General features: G+C 50.5%; 1 protein-coding gene across 4 annotated transcripts in view; it reads right to left on the reverse strand.

Moving 5' to 3' along the window:
• Positions 1–17664, reverse strand: part of SFMBT2 (Scm like with four mbt domains 2) — a 227662-nt gene that overhangs the window by 26314 nt on the left and 183684 nt on the right. For all 4 annotated transcript variants that reach the window (XM_059404050.1, XM_059404052.1, XM_059404051.1 and 1 more), the window contains 4 exons: positions 17529–17571; positions 15655–15725; positions 13408–13547; positions 2006–2115 (listed from right to left, as the gene is read on the reverse strand). In XM_059404050.1, the coding sequence (XP_059260033.1) occupies positions 2006–2115; positions 13408–13547; positions 15655–15725; positions 17529–17571 (364 nt within the window). The remainder of the gene's footprint in view (positions 1–2005; positions 2116–13407; positions 13548–15654; positions 15726–17528; positions 17572–17664) is intronic.

The raw sequence follows: 17664 nt of genomic DNA on the forward strand, positions 1-17664 counted from the left end.
AGGTGACTCAGCACACAGTACCCTTAGAAGGAACACTCCCTCCCCCTGTAAATCTGTCATCATTAGCAGCTGCTTTTGAGACGCCACTGTGATCCAGAACTCTCGAAACCCAGGGCAGACAGACACATCCTCGTTGTAAGCTGCCACATAGGATCCGCTAAGGAACACACCGTCGTCTACGACCTAACAGGTAACACATCGCCTTCACGATCAGGCAGGGCTGACTGCCCATGTCAGTTTTGACTGTATGAGGCTGGATTTCATAAAAGCTCTGATCGACCTGGTAACGTGAAAATGAGTGCCAACACCGCAAAATTAACTCTCCCTATCATTCCGGTACCTGGGGCAACTTTCTGGCTTGTTTAGCAACAGGGGCGATTTTAATGGGGTTTAAGATTTTTGTCCCTGTCCTATTTCCTTATCTGTGAGGTGTGTTTGGGAGGTACGGAATCTTACAGAAACTGTTTAAAGCAAGTGCTTCTCTGTACCAACACATGCTCAAGTTTTTGGCCACCGCTGTTCCGGGGCATTGACCTTAGAAAATGTCGAGGTGCCGCTGATCTCCCCCTCAGATGAAGTAGAAAGATAAGGAACAGTCAGCTGGTGAAAAACCTGCTTTAGTTTCTTTTGCACTACAGGTGATGCTCATGTATTTTTTTTTTTAATAAATTCAGTTGCTTACATTTATTTCTATTTTTAAAAAAAGTAAATTGTTAACAAACCACACTAATTACAGAAGGAAAAGATTTAGTATGGCTGGAAGAGACCATTAATTTTTCCCATTAATCATAGCCTCTCAGGTAATTTATAGGGGAGGCTCATTTAAATACTTCTCGGGAAGGAGGAGATACGTGCCACGTCTCACCGGCAAGCCACTTCACACAAATAAACGTTCTCCCAACTAATGCGTATTCCCTCTGATGCCTGGGACTTGGCAGCGCATCGCTGGACCACAAATGACATTTATGGCGTCTAAAATTACAGACGTGATCAAAAAAGAAACTAGGAAATGCTAGGCCGAGAAGACAGCGAATGGAGAGTCGCCGAGTGGCATCCCGCCAACCTTACTCAGGACCAGCGTGGTCAGGAAACCACACAGGAGGATAAAACCAGTCAAACAAACCACTTCACATCCCTCAACTTCCACATGAGCAGGACAGGTGCTTTCTTTAAAGGGGGCTCAGCCACACACTCGTCGCGGAACGTGCGTCCCTGCTCAGAAAGATCTCATTTCCCAAATGTCACATCTGAAGACTATGTGAGGACGCTGTTCCACAACAAGCTGACCAGTCAGATCTAGTCTGCGGAAAAGCTAAACGAATACCAAGGACCCAAAGTCGAAGAGATTATTAACAGAAATTATCTTGACAAATTGATCTTCTTCTCTCCGCCTTCTAAACACGGCGCTCAAGCTTCTCCATCCAGCAGGGGCCGTCCGTTTCGGAGCTCGAGCAACTTGAGCAAGGCCAACGTACCCTCTTTCCAGTTAGCCTATTTGGAAATAAGCGGGACCAACTACATTTCAACCCACACCCATTTACCAAAACCAAGCAGAGGATAGGGTTCTTTTTATCTTTTAACACTGCCAACTGTCGGAGCAAAGAACATCTATCTGTGTCTGGCAGAGCTCCTCACAGTATCGAATATTAAGAGTTGTCCGTGAATCACAAATAATGACAACAGATATCCTCTCTTTCGTAACTATTCCCCTTCTGATCAAATAATCTGTTGGTCCTGAAACACAGGACATTCTGACTCTGAACGTTTATCACAACAAAGTTACAGTTAAACAAATCTCTCCTTTTGTTCCAGAATCCCAAGGCTTAAGGCAACTCCATGAAGCAGAAACGCCAATAAAGCTGCACACAGCGCCCAGCCCAGAACTAAAGAATGGCGGCCCCTCCCATCTGTCTGCACTTTGCGGGCTGTGTCAGGCAGAGGAAGGACAAGTTTCAAAGCAGCAGGCGCTTACCAGACCTTGTTTCCCAGAACTGAGAACACCTACTTTGCCTTCAGCGTCTCCTCCTGAAAATTCCAGTGAGGATCCTCCACCAGCTGCAATTCTCTCAACACCCTTCCAGGCTTGTAAGCCGCATTGATGATCATGCTAAGAACCTGTGGGGGAGAAAAGAGCAGCAATGAACTTCAGCCGCATCCACCCCGGCTAAGCCAAGAACGCTGCCCCCACCACCCGGCGAGTGCTGGCCGCACACATCTGCTGAGTGGGGCAGAGCATCCTCCGCGGCCGGACACCGGCTCGGCTCACCACCCACGGGGTCCAGAGGATGGCAAAATCCAGTCCCCCTGGCGGGCATGTGGACCGCTGGCCAGAGGGCACGGCGGACTTTCCCAGTCGTGTCTGACGGAAGAAAAGCGGATCTATTTCCTCTAAAGAGCCATTACTTTGCAATGGGATTGGCTACTGAGAATTTTTTATTTTTTAAAATAAATTTCAAAAGGAATCAGTGGGACGGAGGCAACAGAACAGATCTGCACTGACAATTCTGAGTGGACTTCAGGTATCTGTCCAGAGACTAACCAAGTATCTGAAAATCACCTGATGCCGGCTCAGTATACAGACGATTCACAAGAGGACGGTGCTCTGAGATGTAAGCGCTTCGAAGGACCGTGTGGAGTAACCAATACTCTCCCGTCTCCTATTTCCTCAAACCTCTCCTTTATTTCCAATTCCCAGCCCAAGGAAGTCCACCAGTGGTCCGTGCCTCCTGTGACACTACCAGAAAGACGGGACATTCCGCCCTGTGAACCCATGCGGGCTCTGAGAAGGTCCCATGTTCCTATTAACCTCGATGTGCCCCTTGAATGGAAAGGCCACAGAATTCAGATCCCACGGGGCAGCCCCCCCCTTCCGTAAGCCAGTCATTAACCACAAACGTCTGCAAGCTCTGGCACGTTCCAGAGCGGCTGCCACTTGGACATACCGCGTGAAGAACGGGAGGTACGACGTAGCCTCCAAAGGACCCCCCCCCCCCAGTGTGAAGTTGCCCAAAAGACCCCTTGCTGAGGATCCACCATGTGTGAGCCCCCTGTCGTGGCAGCAGGAATGCGTCACTGTGCCCGGCACGCCTGCGGGGTCTTCCGCCCTTGAGGGGAACCAGCCAGGCCCTGAGCTCACGTTTGCAGGTTTCTAAGCAAAACACACACCCCTGGGGAGGGGGTGTGAGAATCGCCATGACTGGAGTCCCTGCCAGAGCCCCTCTGCCTTTGGGGAGGACACCGCACGGTATCAGGGGGAGGATGGAGATCGACGTATGTGGCCTGGATTTTTACGTCGCAGTGCCCGAGGCACTGGCATGTTCTGCACCCTGATTTGATTCTGAAAAAAGAACAAAGCTCCCTATTACAACAGAAGAACCAATCTTTACAGTATTTCAAACAGTGCAATAAGCCTGCAAGTGTCTTCTCTGAGCCGGGCCAGCGCTCCGCTGTGTTGCCAGGTTCCTATAAATCCCTGGCAGGAGCCCATGGCCCGTCCGCTCAGCCGAGGCACTAAAAGGCCAGAACAAGGCCATACAAGCAGTTTTGCAGTGTTTATGTTTTCTGTGTTAGAATAATCATCCGATTTTATTGTTTACTGTCAGTACCATTTGCAGAAATCGAGTTTAAAAATAAATCCAATTAGAACTGGCTGAAATAATGCACGAAGTATTTATCAACAGACAATAAAATTTAAACCAATTCTTTCCATTGTACTTCACGAGGAAGGGCCCAGAGCTACATGTTATTCGCTGCAGAACGAAATGTATTTGGAGATGGTGACAAGAAAATGCCTTCCAGAGTTCCATTCAGCCTGGGAACAGGCAGCCATTAGGTTGTCAAAAGCGTCTAATATTGAATAATTTTCCCATGGCATTTCCGACGCCGCACTGCGCGTTGCCAAGTTCAGCAGGCTCGCCGTCAGACTTTGGGACTGTTGGCTCAATCATTCTTCTGCTCGCGACATCTTAGCGCATGACGACTACCTCTAGGAAAACAACTCAGTTGGCAGCTGGTACCACCATCCAGAGTCAGAATTACTGCTGCCTGTACCACACGGTGACTCAGGTCACTGGATTATGCTCTTGATCACAAGGGGTTGCGTGGACCCTGCCCACAATTAGCTAGCAGGATGCGGCTGTGAAGTTAATAAACATTATTCCCAAGAAACGCACGTACAGGCGTTGGGGTAACTCCAGGAGGAAACCCATGCTCCACGCAACCTTCCCTCGGCTTCTTGGAGTCCATGACATGGGTGGTGGAGAACACACCTCACGCAGAAGTCTCACCTCTGCTGGTGAACAGATCTGGGCTCGAACCCCAGTTCCATCTTGTAGAAGGATGAGTTCTTGGGGTGCCCGATTGGCTTTCCTCCTGTAGGATGGGGACACTGCCATTTATCTGGCTCATAAGGGGATCAGAACATTCCACCCCAAATACGCCATTTTGGCATAGGATTATTTTGAGTTGAAGGCAACGGAGAACTACACACAGGAGGAACTCTCCATTCTGCCCTTTCCTGCCTAGAAGCAGGGCCCAGGTGTCCCTTCACGCCCGCAGGAGGAAGAGGAGAGCAACCCTTGTCACTGGAGAAAGCAACATGTCCCTGAGATGACTCTGCAGAAACCACCTTCACTAAAAGAAACCTCAACTTCCACTGGTTTTCCTTATACTTGCCTTCCCACAGCTCAGCGCCCTAGAAGCCCGAACCCCTTTCCTTGGTCTCTCCCCTCTTCTACCTGCACTGCCGTTTGTTAAAATGGTACGGAAACATCTCAAGCATAATGGCCTCCCTGGGTTTTCACTTGTTTTCTGTGAGCCCCTGTGCACACAACATAAACCTTCCCTCCTACTGATCTGTTTTGTGGTCCGTTTAATTCACACGCCCCAGTCACTAAACCTGAAAGTAGAGATTTTCCTTCTCTACAACAGGAATGCCATGAAAAATAAAAGAGATCACATATTAGCACACAAAAAACGTTAAAAGGTAGCCCAAATCGCAGTATCAACCCAGTCCTCGCCAAGCCATAAAATAAACTGTCCAGCTCGCTATCCCCGCCAGCCCCCATGGATGGGTCAGTCTTCACAACTCTGCAAGATAACTCTGCGTCAAAGCTCCTTGACTTTCTTGCCACTGATTCCTTTTCAGAACACAACTTCTCATAAAAGTACTCTGTACTTTTAAATTCCGCTGCTTCAATTCCATTCTCGACTGACCCAAATCCGATTCCTCTTCAACCACGACACACGAGTGCTCTGGGAAGGTCACCGAGGACCTGCCACCAAATCCAATTAGCACTCCCGGCTCGCTGGGGCTCGGAGGAACCGGCCGCGCGTTCCATCGCCTGGCCTGCAGCACCTCTCCCCGTGCTTTCCCTCCCTCTGCTCCGCAGGAACAAGCGCTTATGCAGAAAGCGGGGAGCGGGTCAGGTGCGTGGGGGTGGGGAGAGGGTCAGGGGAGGCAGAACACAGGTAGGCCGTGCCAGCCACAGGAGCTCACTCTGCACACCACGTGGGGCACACAGGAGCCGCTCAACCAACGTGGGTTTCTTCCCCCAACGCCTCCCCTTTCGGGCGCTCAGAAAATTATGTAAATTGGTGGGAATTTTTTTTTGTTCACATCATGAAATTATGTGATGCCATGATTTCCTTTCATATCCACGGTCATGAAAACTCCCAAAACACCAAAGTAATTTAGATAATTTCCAACCTCAACTGTATCATATGATCAAAGTCAGAACAATGTTGAAAGTGCAGGGAACCACTTAATAAGAAAATTATTTCTTTGAGTGTCAAAATCAGAAAACACTTTAGAAAGCAAATATGGCTCCCACAGCTTGAGTTCGGCTGATTTAATGGAAAAGAGACAGATTCTCAACTTTGAAAGTATGTAATTTGCTAAATTCTAGTGACTGTGGGGAGGCCTCTCTTTGGGGGAGACTGGCTCCTGTGGAAACAGGAAGGAGAAGATTCCCTCTTGGGTAGGTCGAGGGGTCAGAAAAAGGATCTGGACACAAAGCAGCCTCCCCCACATGCTCCAACAGACATTTCTCTGCAGTGCCTTCAAGAGCCATGGTTACAATAATTAGCTTTTTACAGGAACTGGGGCCATCAAAGGCCCTCGTGGGCCTAAAACATTTCTCCTTTCCAACTTCAAAATCAGAGGAATGGAGCTAATATGATAAACAGGTTGCTTGTTTTTTTTTTTTTTTTAAAGAAATCTTTTTTTTTTTTTAAGATTTTATTTATTTGACAGAGAGAGATCACAAGTAGGCAGAGAGGCAGGCAGAGAGAGAGAGGAGGAAGCAGGCTCCCTGCTGAGCAGAGAGCCCGATGCGGGACTCGATCCCAGGACCCTGAGATCATGACCTGAGCCGAAGGCAGTGGCTTAACCCACTGAGCCACCCAGGCGCCCCAGGTTGCTTGTTTTTATTCCCCTGTAAAATGATAAAGAATTGTTCCTGCTTAATCAGCAGTTTCTCCATCCATAGGGTTTTGAGCCTCAGAAAGGAAATAACCTTTTCAAGTGATTTACTCCTGAAAACTACTTGTTTTCATTTCGTCTTCTCAAAAACTGACGGCTCTCTGCACACATTCCTTTGCAAATGCTGCGTGTGATACTAAATATTATCTAATGATAAACTTTATGTTCCTCACTCCTTTTGTTGTTGCAAAAATGTTACTGCTAATAATAACAATTAGACGTTTTACCAAGTGGAGAACTCCACTGCTTTGGCCAAAACTGATTTCGACTTTCATTCGATCCTCAATGGAAGGCTGACCTCCCCTGGCAGCCCACTACTCGGGAGGGGAGGTGCTCCCTCTGTCCCAGCGGCAAGGCTAGGAAGCCCCCGGGCTGCCCGGTAGGTAGCCTTTCCTCCAACCCAATCCCACGCCAAAGAACTCCTGGCTCCATTGCTTCAACTTGATTGAAAGATCATTTCTCAAAAGAGGCTATAATTCCCAGGAATTCTCTACCTGCCCCTGGAAGGCCATCAGAAGAATCCCATCAGACCCTAAATCTTCATTCACCTCAGTCACCAGAAACCCATCACTTCTAGAACATTCTTTATACCCAGAATCTGTTCCCTTAGGACTCTGCATTTCCCCCTAGTGTGACCCAATCTCAAGCCCTTCCGTGCAAGCCCAATGCATCCCTTCTGCCCTCTATCATCAGCGAAATATCCTAGAACCCCACACGCTTTCCAGAATATTCTTCACCCTATAATTTTCCCTTCTGCTCTTTCCCTTCTGCACCCCAACCCCTATTCATATGTTGAAATGCTAACCTCCGTGTGAAGGCATTAGGGATGGGGCCCTTGGGGGAAGATTAGGGCTCCATGAGGTCTTGAGGCTGGCCCCCCTGTGCTGGAGTATAACTGTGAGAAGAGACCCCAGCGCCTATTCTCTCTCCCACCATGGGAGGACACTGCGAAGAGGCATCCAGCCCCACGCAAAGCAGGACCCGCTCCGTGGGCACCCCAACCTCGGGTTCCTGCCTCCAGAGCTGCGAGGCACACGTCTGCTATCTGAGCACATCTGTGGCGTCGGCTGCAGCAGCCCGAGCAGATCAGCCACCCGCCTCTCCTACACCGTCACCTTCCCTGCTCTGCAGACAGCTTCCTTTCCTGCAGGAGCCCGTCCACGGTCCCACCCTCAACCGTGACAACTCTCCCCTCCTCTCTCACCTTCCTGCGGCCACCTTGTTCACTCTCCCTTCTCTTCCTAGGACTGTCTGCACTTGGGGGTCCTCCTCTCCTCTAGCACTCTCTGGCACCCACCCAGGGGTGCTCCCACGCCCACAACGTGCCCGCATCACCAAAGAACAGCCATCCTTGGTTCTGTTCTTATCCAGCCCTGCTGGTGCCTTGAGGCACTGCCCTCACACCTTCCTTGGTGAGCACCCTCTCCTCTACCTCCAAGACACCAGCCTCTCCAGGGCTTCCTGAATCCCAGCTCGCTTTCCCTGGGTCCCCCTCTGTGCCTCCTCCCACAAATAACAGTGGGGCTCAGGACTCAAATCCTTGGACTGTCGACTTCACTCTGCGGTACACCTGGCTTTCAGCATGGCCGCAGACTCACAAACTAATGGTTCCTAAACTTCTATTTCCATCCTAAACCTTTCCCCAGCTCCAGACTTGTGTGTCTGCCTCCCCTGGGATGCTCGGTGGGCATTCTGTTCACATAAGACAGATTTTATCCATCTGACAGCTTCCCCTTCTCAATAACGTCTCTCTTCTTAGTGCTCACAGCTGACTTGGGACACCTCCGTGAATTCTGCTCTTTTCACAGTCCATGCCCATAGTCCAAATGAAACACTCCCTGTCTCCAATATATATCAGCTTATTTGTGTACTGTCCACTCCCACGAGATCATAAGCACCACATGAGGGACTGTATTTTGTTTGCTGCTGTATTCATAGTAGTCACAATTATACCCGCCAATAGCGGGAGTTCAGTAAGTTGTTGTTTTTTTTTTAATTTTTTCAATGAATTTCAATATGAGCTCTGAAATGAGTTAAAAATATTTAAAAATATATTCAAAAGTTATTTAAAAATAGTTAAAATCAAACTGATATCAGAAATTAGTGACTAATTCATCCCAAGGATATCTTTGATACCATAAAATACACAAAATATGTGTGGATACAGACCCAGGGGGTAATATTTGCTCCTGACTTTCTTTGCTACAAAGGCCTATCCTACAGCATGATGAGAAAGTTCCACGAAGGGATCTTACCTTCCTGACAGGCAAAGAACAAAAACTTAAGCTTTGCCAACCCTCCCAGACACCGGCCAGCATGCTGTGAAGTCCGGCTTCACAGGTGATGTGTATGTGACAGTTTATGCCCACACCCAGGCTTGGTGCTTTGTTCTTTACGGGCTGGTGTTCAGCATAAGCTTAAGACAGCAGCAACGGAGCTACCACACGAAGCCAACCAGAGGCAGGGAACCATCTTGTATTTTGTTGATGGACGTAATGAGACATCACCGAGGCCAGACTTTTCCTCTGACATTACCGCAGAGCCTGAGTCCTTCATATGAGGCCACAGTCCCCCGTGACCCACTCCACCTTCTCCGTTTATACTGATGCACACAAGCCTCTTCTGAGGGACAGAAGGGACCGTCACATGCAGTATGGCACCATTTACGTGAACAGCCAAGGCTGCTCTGGATTCCTTATCTGGGTTCCCACACGAAGTCGTTCCAGTGTTTAAGTGAAAGTCGTGACAAGGAGCCAAGAACAAACGCTGGATGATACACAATGAAGGGAAAGTCAAACAAGTCAGCCCAGGACTCCCCAAACGTGGGAAATAAACACGGTAATCAAAACCAAGAGACTGAGGGAAAGAGCTTCACGGGTCAACCATGTGGCAGTAACATGAACCGCGAGCCTCGACAGAAGCCAAACTCCAGCTGTCGGAACCCACCGGAAAGCCGGGAGGGTGTGGCGCTCACTCTCCCCTGTGGGGCACCGTTTGCAGGCGGGCATCTCGGATGGGGCAGGGGAGGCTGGCGCGGTGCCCGACTCAGAACAGGGAGGCCTCCGGAGCCCCTGCTGGTGCCCGTGCCATGCCCGTGAAGCACAGGGCCATGGGCACGGCGCCTAGAATCCGCAGGAAGGGCAGGTCTGCAAACTCGCCCCCTGCGTCAGACCTGATGTTCACTATTTCAACCCTCTGCTGTGATGCTCGAGACCCACTGCCCCGACTGCCTGACGTTGGCTACATGTCATGGGGGGCTCGCGCAGTCGGAGATAACTGCCAGATGCCTGTCGGGCGGGGGGCCTCCGCCCCCGCCAGCCAGGGAGAAGGGGTCTGCGATCCTGGGTCCTGAGCCCGAGCACAGGAGGCGGTCCCAGCGAGACCAGGAAGGACACCATGGGGTGCACAGAAAGGGGGCCTCCAGAGCAGGCATCTCTGTCCGTCCTCTGCCTTACTGCCTGACACGTGACCCTGCTTCCAGGTTCACACACCACGTGCCTACGCCTCCCGTGGACCCCACGGAACACGGAACTGGGGTGTTCTTCTAACCTGGCACAGATCTCTGCTGTGTGTCTGCAGTGTTGGTTTGCTAGGGTGAGACAGGCTGAGAGCGGTGACAGACCAGACCCCTCCCCGATCTGCAAGCGGGTTGTCACCTCACCAAATGAGGGGCTGCATCTCTTGCCCACCCTGATCCCCACTCCAAGAACAGAGCCCACAGGGCACGAGGGTACGACCCAGGCATTCCCGGGGCCTGAACGAATGAACGGCGGAGGGACCATGATTTCCTGCCAGGCTCCAGCACCGGAAGGGTCCCTGGTGTGGCACACGCTCAGGGAGCCTCGACTGCGTGTGGAGTCAGCCAGCACCTTCGTATCTGAAACACGCTAGAGCGGTCGTGGACAGCTGGAGAGCTGTGCCCAGACCACAGTGCCCCCGCAGGCCCCACACCACTCACTCCACACCTGCTGAGGCCCCAGAGCTACGAAGACAACAGAAGCCAACCGGACAGAGGAATCTCATTCACTGGAGGTGAGTACTCCCTGCTAGTCTGCCCTCTGGGAAGCGAGGACCCTTTTCTCCACCTGCATTTCACTTCCCCAAGGTCGGCTCTGGCCACAGGCACACAGGTCAGCCACCTCCGAGCAGAACAGACGGGGGACGACAGCTGTCACTCTGCGTTTTTTAAGGACCTGAAAACCTTTAACTGCTAAAAGCACCAAAAGCCTGAGAAGCAAACGTGCTCTGTCTTTGCTCCAATTACCTCGTTCTCTTTAAGTAAAATGCAATTTGAAACCACAGAGGTTTGGGAGCTGAAGGGAGCACATTAGCATAAATATTGGCTGGCTGGAACTCCCATTTTTCCTGCACTCACAGAACTGAAGTGCTTATTTTTTTTCTTCTTCTTCTTTTCCTGCCTCATGCATTTTCTGAACATCAGCAAAAAACTAGTTTTGTCATCAGAAAATGGCTCTGGCCTGGCTTTTGCATTTGGCTGCTGGCAGCTATCGGGGAATTGGTTGGGGACAACCACTGTTGACTCTGAAAACCACTGTGAGAGCCAAAGAGCCAGGCCCTGAAGATAGGCCGGACGCGGACCAGCATGTCTGTGAGCAGAGCCGGGGCAGGTGACCGGAACCCCGGGCTGATCCCTGGAGCTCGCCGGCCTTCCTGCTCCTTCCCAATCCCTCCTGACAAAAACAGGCTCACATCCAGGCAGGCATCGCCTAACCCACAACCCGCTTGGGCTGGACCGCGGCGGTGGGGGTGGGCGGGCAACGCTCTGTCCAGGGATGCGATTCCATGTCACGACGGGAATCCTGACGCGGTCCTGATTTCATCTCGTCCTCCATCTGCTCCATCATCCGCGAGGATCCAAGGTCCGCGCTGCCTCGCCCAGAGCTGACCAGCGGTCCCTCCACTTGTCCGTGTCACCTTGGCCTTTCAGAGGCATGCCTTGTCCCTCCACCTGCCTCGAGCACTATTATTCCGTAGCGACGAATGTCTTGTCTGTGAGACCAACCTGCCGCTTCAGCTGGGCCAAAATGTGCACCGTTCACTTTCGGGAGGCAGGGCCCAGGCGCAGGAGGTGAGCCACTTTAAATCAAGTGGGTGCCGGCGGCTGAGGGCACCTGCCAAGGGCCCAGGACAAGGCCCACCCACACCTGTGCCCTTGCTGTGTCCGTCCTCCACACTCAAGGTGCCGCACGCCTTCCTTCCCGCTCTTCCCGCCTCCGGCCCCGGGCACCACGGACAGCCCAAGCCTCCCGGGAGCAGGCTGCCCGCGCCTCCTTCCGCACCGACCGTGGGGGACTCCCGGGGATCTCCACACACCTGCGCCGGACCCCTGGCGGCACGAAGATGCTCCCCCCTCTGCAGTCCTCGACCGGAGGCGCGTGAATGATGGGACCCCCGCCGAACGCCCTGTGGGTTCCATGCTCCCAAGTAAAACCCACAGCAATGGCCCCATCAGAGCTTCTTCTCAGAGTTTCTTCTCAACCACTACTTCAATTTTCTCTCTAAAAGGGATTTTTGTTTTCTGAACATGTAAGTCTTTAACTGGTAATTCCGCGGATGGCCTAGAAAGGCTAACACGCTCGGCCTCTGCTACAACCATCTCACTCTCTTTAAGGAGAATGACATCGGAAACCACGTGGACATCCCCGTGTGGAGGGAAGGCATTTACACGGCATCACTCAGAGGGCCAGAGAAGGCCACCCTAGAGCTACATGGCTACCCAGTCCCGCCTCACCCGTCAGGCAGGCCAGACCTCTCTTCCGTTCTTTTGAAACTGTGACATTCTTCTGTACTTCCGAGTCGCCTCCAGCCGAGGGAACCGCACCCTGTCCCGACACCCAGCTGTGCAGCCGCCGCCATGCTCCCACAGGAGGCATTCTTCCCTTTGCCCAAGCCAGAGCAAGGGGCCCTTCCCATCTGTTTGTCACTCCTTGTGCTCCCAAAGCGCTCTGCTCTGCGCCCTGACTGTCCCCCCCCCACCGGACCGCCAGCCTAGAGTACGCCATCTCCCCAGCAGGGCCGTGAAGCTCCAACAGACCAGGGGCAGGGACAGCTTGTGTTCAGACATGGCACTTGGCACAGGGCCTGCCTCCAAGAAGTGGCCTCACAGACATGTGTTTGGTACATGAACATATTGTTGGGCCCCGGGAATTAAAACACATTCACTGCGAAGAACAACATCTACGTGGGGTCCTCTTTCTTAAGAGAAAACACTGATACATGTGAAAAGAGCAAAGATCACGTCCCAAGAACAGTTCAGAATGGTTCCAGAATGCTAAGCCATGTCCCCACGGGGTCTGTGGCAAGGCTATAAAAACGCACCAGAGAAGAACACCTCCGTCACTTTAACGAGGACTCACCTCTCTCTGTGGGTGGACCCCGAAAGACAGGGAGAGAAATGGGAAAGAAGCATCGAAATGATGCATGGCTTTGCCCACAACACCAACTTTAGGCAAGTGCCTGGAACCCACCGTGCAGTGAGCCCGTGCGTCCTGCAGGCAGACGCCGCACACGGACGACCGACGGAGGGGAAAGGCCATGCCACCCCTGACATGGCCGAGGGGCAGCCATCCCTAACAGCACTTTCTGTCACCCATCCAGGCTTACTTACCTCTTGAGAGAAACGTCCAGTCTGCGGGCCCGGGCCTCCACTCCACACAGGCAGCCCTTAAACCCACTGCAAGGTTCCACAGGACTCGGGCAAGCAAGGTCCGGATGCCCCTCCACAGGCCTGCGAGCCTTGCCGGTCTCTGCCTGACCAGCTCCCGCCCGAGGACAGAGAGAAAGGAAGCGCGTGGAAAATGTCACCTCAAGTGATTCAAATTTCTGTTATGGCCTTCAGAAATCGTGTCTGTGTCCGGGACGCCTGTGGAAATGCGTGGCCGCAGAGCCCCGCGCGCCTGGCTTACCTCCTTCAGCACCAGCACGCACTTGCCCGGTCCCACCGACTGAGGTAGCTCGGCGATCCGGCCCTTGTTCAGGTAAGGGCCCGAGAAACACCTGTGGTTGATGAAGAGCTGCGGACAGCAGTACTTCCCGTTGACAGGGCCTGCGGGGACAGCAGCACAGATCCCGATGAAACCTGCTCCGACCCACTCAGTCGGCAAAACGACCCAGAGGCCCGCTGCGTCTTAGCAGCCGAATGTCTTATAGACACAAGAGCGTAAAATTGGGGTTATTTTTTTGCTACCATATAAATGAACTTTTCTGTTTATGATGCAGGATTCAAGACACAGGAAAAGATGTGAAATCAAGACAATGATAAACAATGCATCACTGTGCAGCTGAGAAAAACAAGACACAAAACAGGAAACACGCTCAGCAACAGAGCTCAGCTCCCCTGGGTTTTCTACCCCAGAACTCCCCCACCTTCTCTTCCCCTAGCCTGAATCTGGTGTTTGTCATTTCCACAAAGGTCTATAAACTTGACCACAAACACTGGTAGACCAAAATGCATGGCATTTCGGGTATTTTTAAAGATGTCCCATAAACAGTTCTCTGCAACCTTTTGTTTGTTCGACCTACAGTTTCTACAATCCCTCCAATGGTCCACGTATATGAAGAACGTTCATCCTTCTGTCCTTTCTCTGTGTGACTCCATGACACGAAGCCAGCGCAAGCCAGCAGTCCACTCTCTTGCTGACGGACACTCAGTCACTTCTACTTGCTCGGCATGACCGACAGCGCTCTACTGAACACAGCTGTAAACAGCTGCTTCTTCCGGGCAAGAGAGCCTTCCAAGTCCATAACAAGGAGGGGACGTGCTTGGCCATGGGGGCTGCACATCTTCGGTGTCCCCCCACACGTGCTCAAACCGATCTCCACACGGACAATTCCAGTTTCTACTCCCATCAACACTGCACTGAAGCAGCTGCCATCCCACGTCCAAGGTTTGGCCAATCTCATGGACGTGCCATGTACCTCCCAGGAATCTGCATTTCCCTCATTATGCTTTCCACATAGCAGGGTCTCAAATGGCCACGGGGAAACGTGGACGGACTGAATGATGAGGTAGTACCCGAAACCTGCCCGGTGTCTGTAACAGGGTCTCGCTGTCAGCCCAGGCCCGCCCTTCCCGAAGCGTTCCTGCTGAGTTCCACTACTAGTGGTGACTCTGTCCAAAGACCCTCCTTCGTGTGGGACGGTAATTTAACAGGCCCAGAAGGGCTGTCCTCATAGGACTTCAACTAAATACCAAGAGGGAAGGAAGGAGGAGTGTTATTTTTGTGAGGGGAAGACAAAGGGAGTAATACAACAATTACAGACTCTGAAAGAAGAGCTGACACGGTTCTTTTAAAACCATTCTGAAGTGTGAATTCTATACAACAAAATTAGGCAAAAGAATTATGTCCACAGCTGCATATACATGGAAATTTTTTGGTAGGATTACCCTATCCAGAACCTCAGGAAAAAAAACATTTTAGTAAGTCTACTCAGAAAAATGCTCTCCTTATAGAAGTTTGATTGCCAGGATTCTTTCATGCCATAGAGCTTAGAATCCCGGAAGAATTCAGAGCAGTTTTCACTTTGGTTAGAAAACCGAATTCTTAATCAAATGTGTTATTTAATGTACAAACACGTCTATAATCAGAGTTGTTGTCAACGGGGTATCCACATTTGTTTTCAAAGGTCACTGTAAGATATAGAACTTCACACATTAAAAAACATAAATTATTCACTTTTATTTGTTCGACCTACAGTTTCTACAATCCCTCCAATGGCTTTCAAACACAGAGGGTTTTAAGGAACAATTCAAAAGCCCCAGGGACTTAAATATTAACCAGTAATGGAAAAATGCAAGTGGGACAACAAAAAAATGTGAAAAAAAAAATGGGTGCCTACTAATATTTTCAATTCTCTCTCCTTGCACATGACCATCTATGACATACATCCCTAACTGGGCTCAAATTTCCAAGGAACACATGGACTCTTCTCCTGAAGACTGAGAGAACGGTCTAGAGCCACGGACCAAGAGACACAAGAAGCAGAGAATCTGGTTTAGAAATTTTTTTTTAATAGGTATGTGTTAATAAGCGGCAAGAGCAACAAGGAGAATGAACTTAAAGTAGAGATGTTCTTCTATTGACCTAAAACCACATGCACGTCTCCACTCCCAGATCAGGACAGGATGGCCAGCCGTGGGTGGGTTCGCTTACCTGCGGTGTCCAGGTGAGGGAATAAACAAAGGTCATGAGGTATTTTCTCAACAGGCACTGTGGATGGCAATCTGTTGATCAAGAAAATACAACCATCACGGCTTGCACACTTGAGAAGAAATGCAACAAACAAAATAACTAATTAAATTAATTAACTTAATTAAGTCTTTTCCCAACTTATAGTGACTATCACGGAAATCCAAGCACATAGTAAAGCCAATGGCATGTCTGCCCCTCATGTGGTCACCCCTGACCAGTGATGTTCTTCAAGGAGGCCCCTGCCTTTGTCTCTTGCTGTAGAATCGTCATAATGCCCTTCATTATATTTTAGACACAAAGAAACATCAACTTGCATAGATTTTAATGGAACTCAGACTTCCCTTCGACAGAAGAAGCTGGTACTTTCTACAGACTAGTGTCTGAGAACTACTTGGCCTTCAATTTTTGGTGCCTTGCTTGTGTGGGTCATGGCCACACTAAAAAGACCTCCAAAGAAAGCCTATGAATGGACAGCTCCTAGAAAGAACAGTCAGCCTAGCCTAGAGCAGAGTTTGTGTTCTAGTTCAGTAAAAAGCTGCTGAATGAACAGAGAAGTAGCCCCAGGGGGAAGAGGTGCGCTGGTTTTCACAGGGCACCCAGGATGGCGGTGTGGAAACCACATCACTGAAAAATGACACAAATGCAGAGCGAACCATTATGAGATCTCAGTGGGGTCCTCTCTGTGCTGGTTCTCAAAGTGGGGTCCACACACTTGTGGACCAGTGCCACCCGGAAAAGTGACAGATGCACAGACACACAGGCCCCACTGAAGACATCCCGAGTCGGGGGATTCGGAGATGGGCCCAGCAGTGAGTGTGTCTTATGGAGCTGTCTGGGCTGGTACAAGCGCAGGGCGGGGGCCATGGGCCCACGGACCACAGACTGAGGAGTTACAGATTCGGCTTTGGGTTCAGTGATGGGACCGTCTATTGTTTGCTCTCGGTTTCAGTGTTATCCAGACCACACCGGAGTCAGATTATTAACCTGCTACACGGAGCTTAGACACGAATGCACTGAAAATGCCCTGTTATTCACTGTTACTCACATTCAAATAGCGATGCACTTATTATTCAATTTCATTTTACAATTAAACCTGGGAACCCAAGAAAAATGCTGTTCTTCAATTCACTTCTACTGGTGTATTTTTATTAAGAAAACAGAACCACATTGCAAAGGTTGTGTATTGTAGTGGACCTTAGCTGCTCTTCAATATATAAAATATATATACATAAATGCTACAAACTTTCAAAAACATATTCCATGTACACACACCGCTTGATACCTTTTCTCCCTAAAATTACAACTGAAACCGGGGGTAATATACACTGAGCTAACCATGACATTTTTGTCACAAGAAATCTAATTTAATCTTCAAGAAACCCCCAAGAAACAGGTGCTTCACACAAGAGGATGCTGAGATGCAGAGCAATAAAGCAGCTTCGAGGACACCTTGCTGGGCCTGCCGAGCTGGCCTCAGACGACAGTCTGCCCACCGGGCTGGCAGTGACCTGTGATGCCTGCATGCGGAGTGTGGGTGGGGAGAGCGAGGTGCCGTCACTCTCCATGTGTGGGGCCAGGATGCCCTCCAGGTTTGCCGACGAGGACCGGGAGGGAGAAACTACAAACCAGAGAAGAGATCCCTGGTGGAGCAGAGCCTGTGTCTCGCATGTAACAGGTGCATCATAAAGACAGGTATATCTACGATCCCCTCTGTGACTGCGCCAACTGTGAACTAACCCCCGATACAAACAGCCGTGCTTCCGATCCTCTCTAAAGATGGCTCTATGGAGCTTAGCACCTGTAAGTTTTGGGAAAAAACAGAAACAGAAACGTACTGTTTTTCTGGTTGCACGACTGCAATCTTTCTCTTCTTTTGTGCTGTAAAATAGGCAAGAAAGGGCAAAAAGACAGTCAGCTTCGTTTGCAAGTTGAGCAAAGGCATTTTCCAAAAACATCTTCCCATTGAACTGG

The sequence above is a fragment of the Mustela nigripes genome, chromosome 6, assembly GCF_022355385.1.
Source record: "Mustela nigripes isolate SB6536 chromosome 6, MUSNIG.SB6536, whole genome shotgun sequence".
NCBI classification, from domain to species: domain Eukaryota; kingdom Metazoa; phylum Chordata; class Mammalia; order Carnivora; family Mustelidae; genus Mustela; species Mustela nigripes.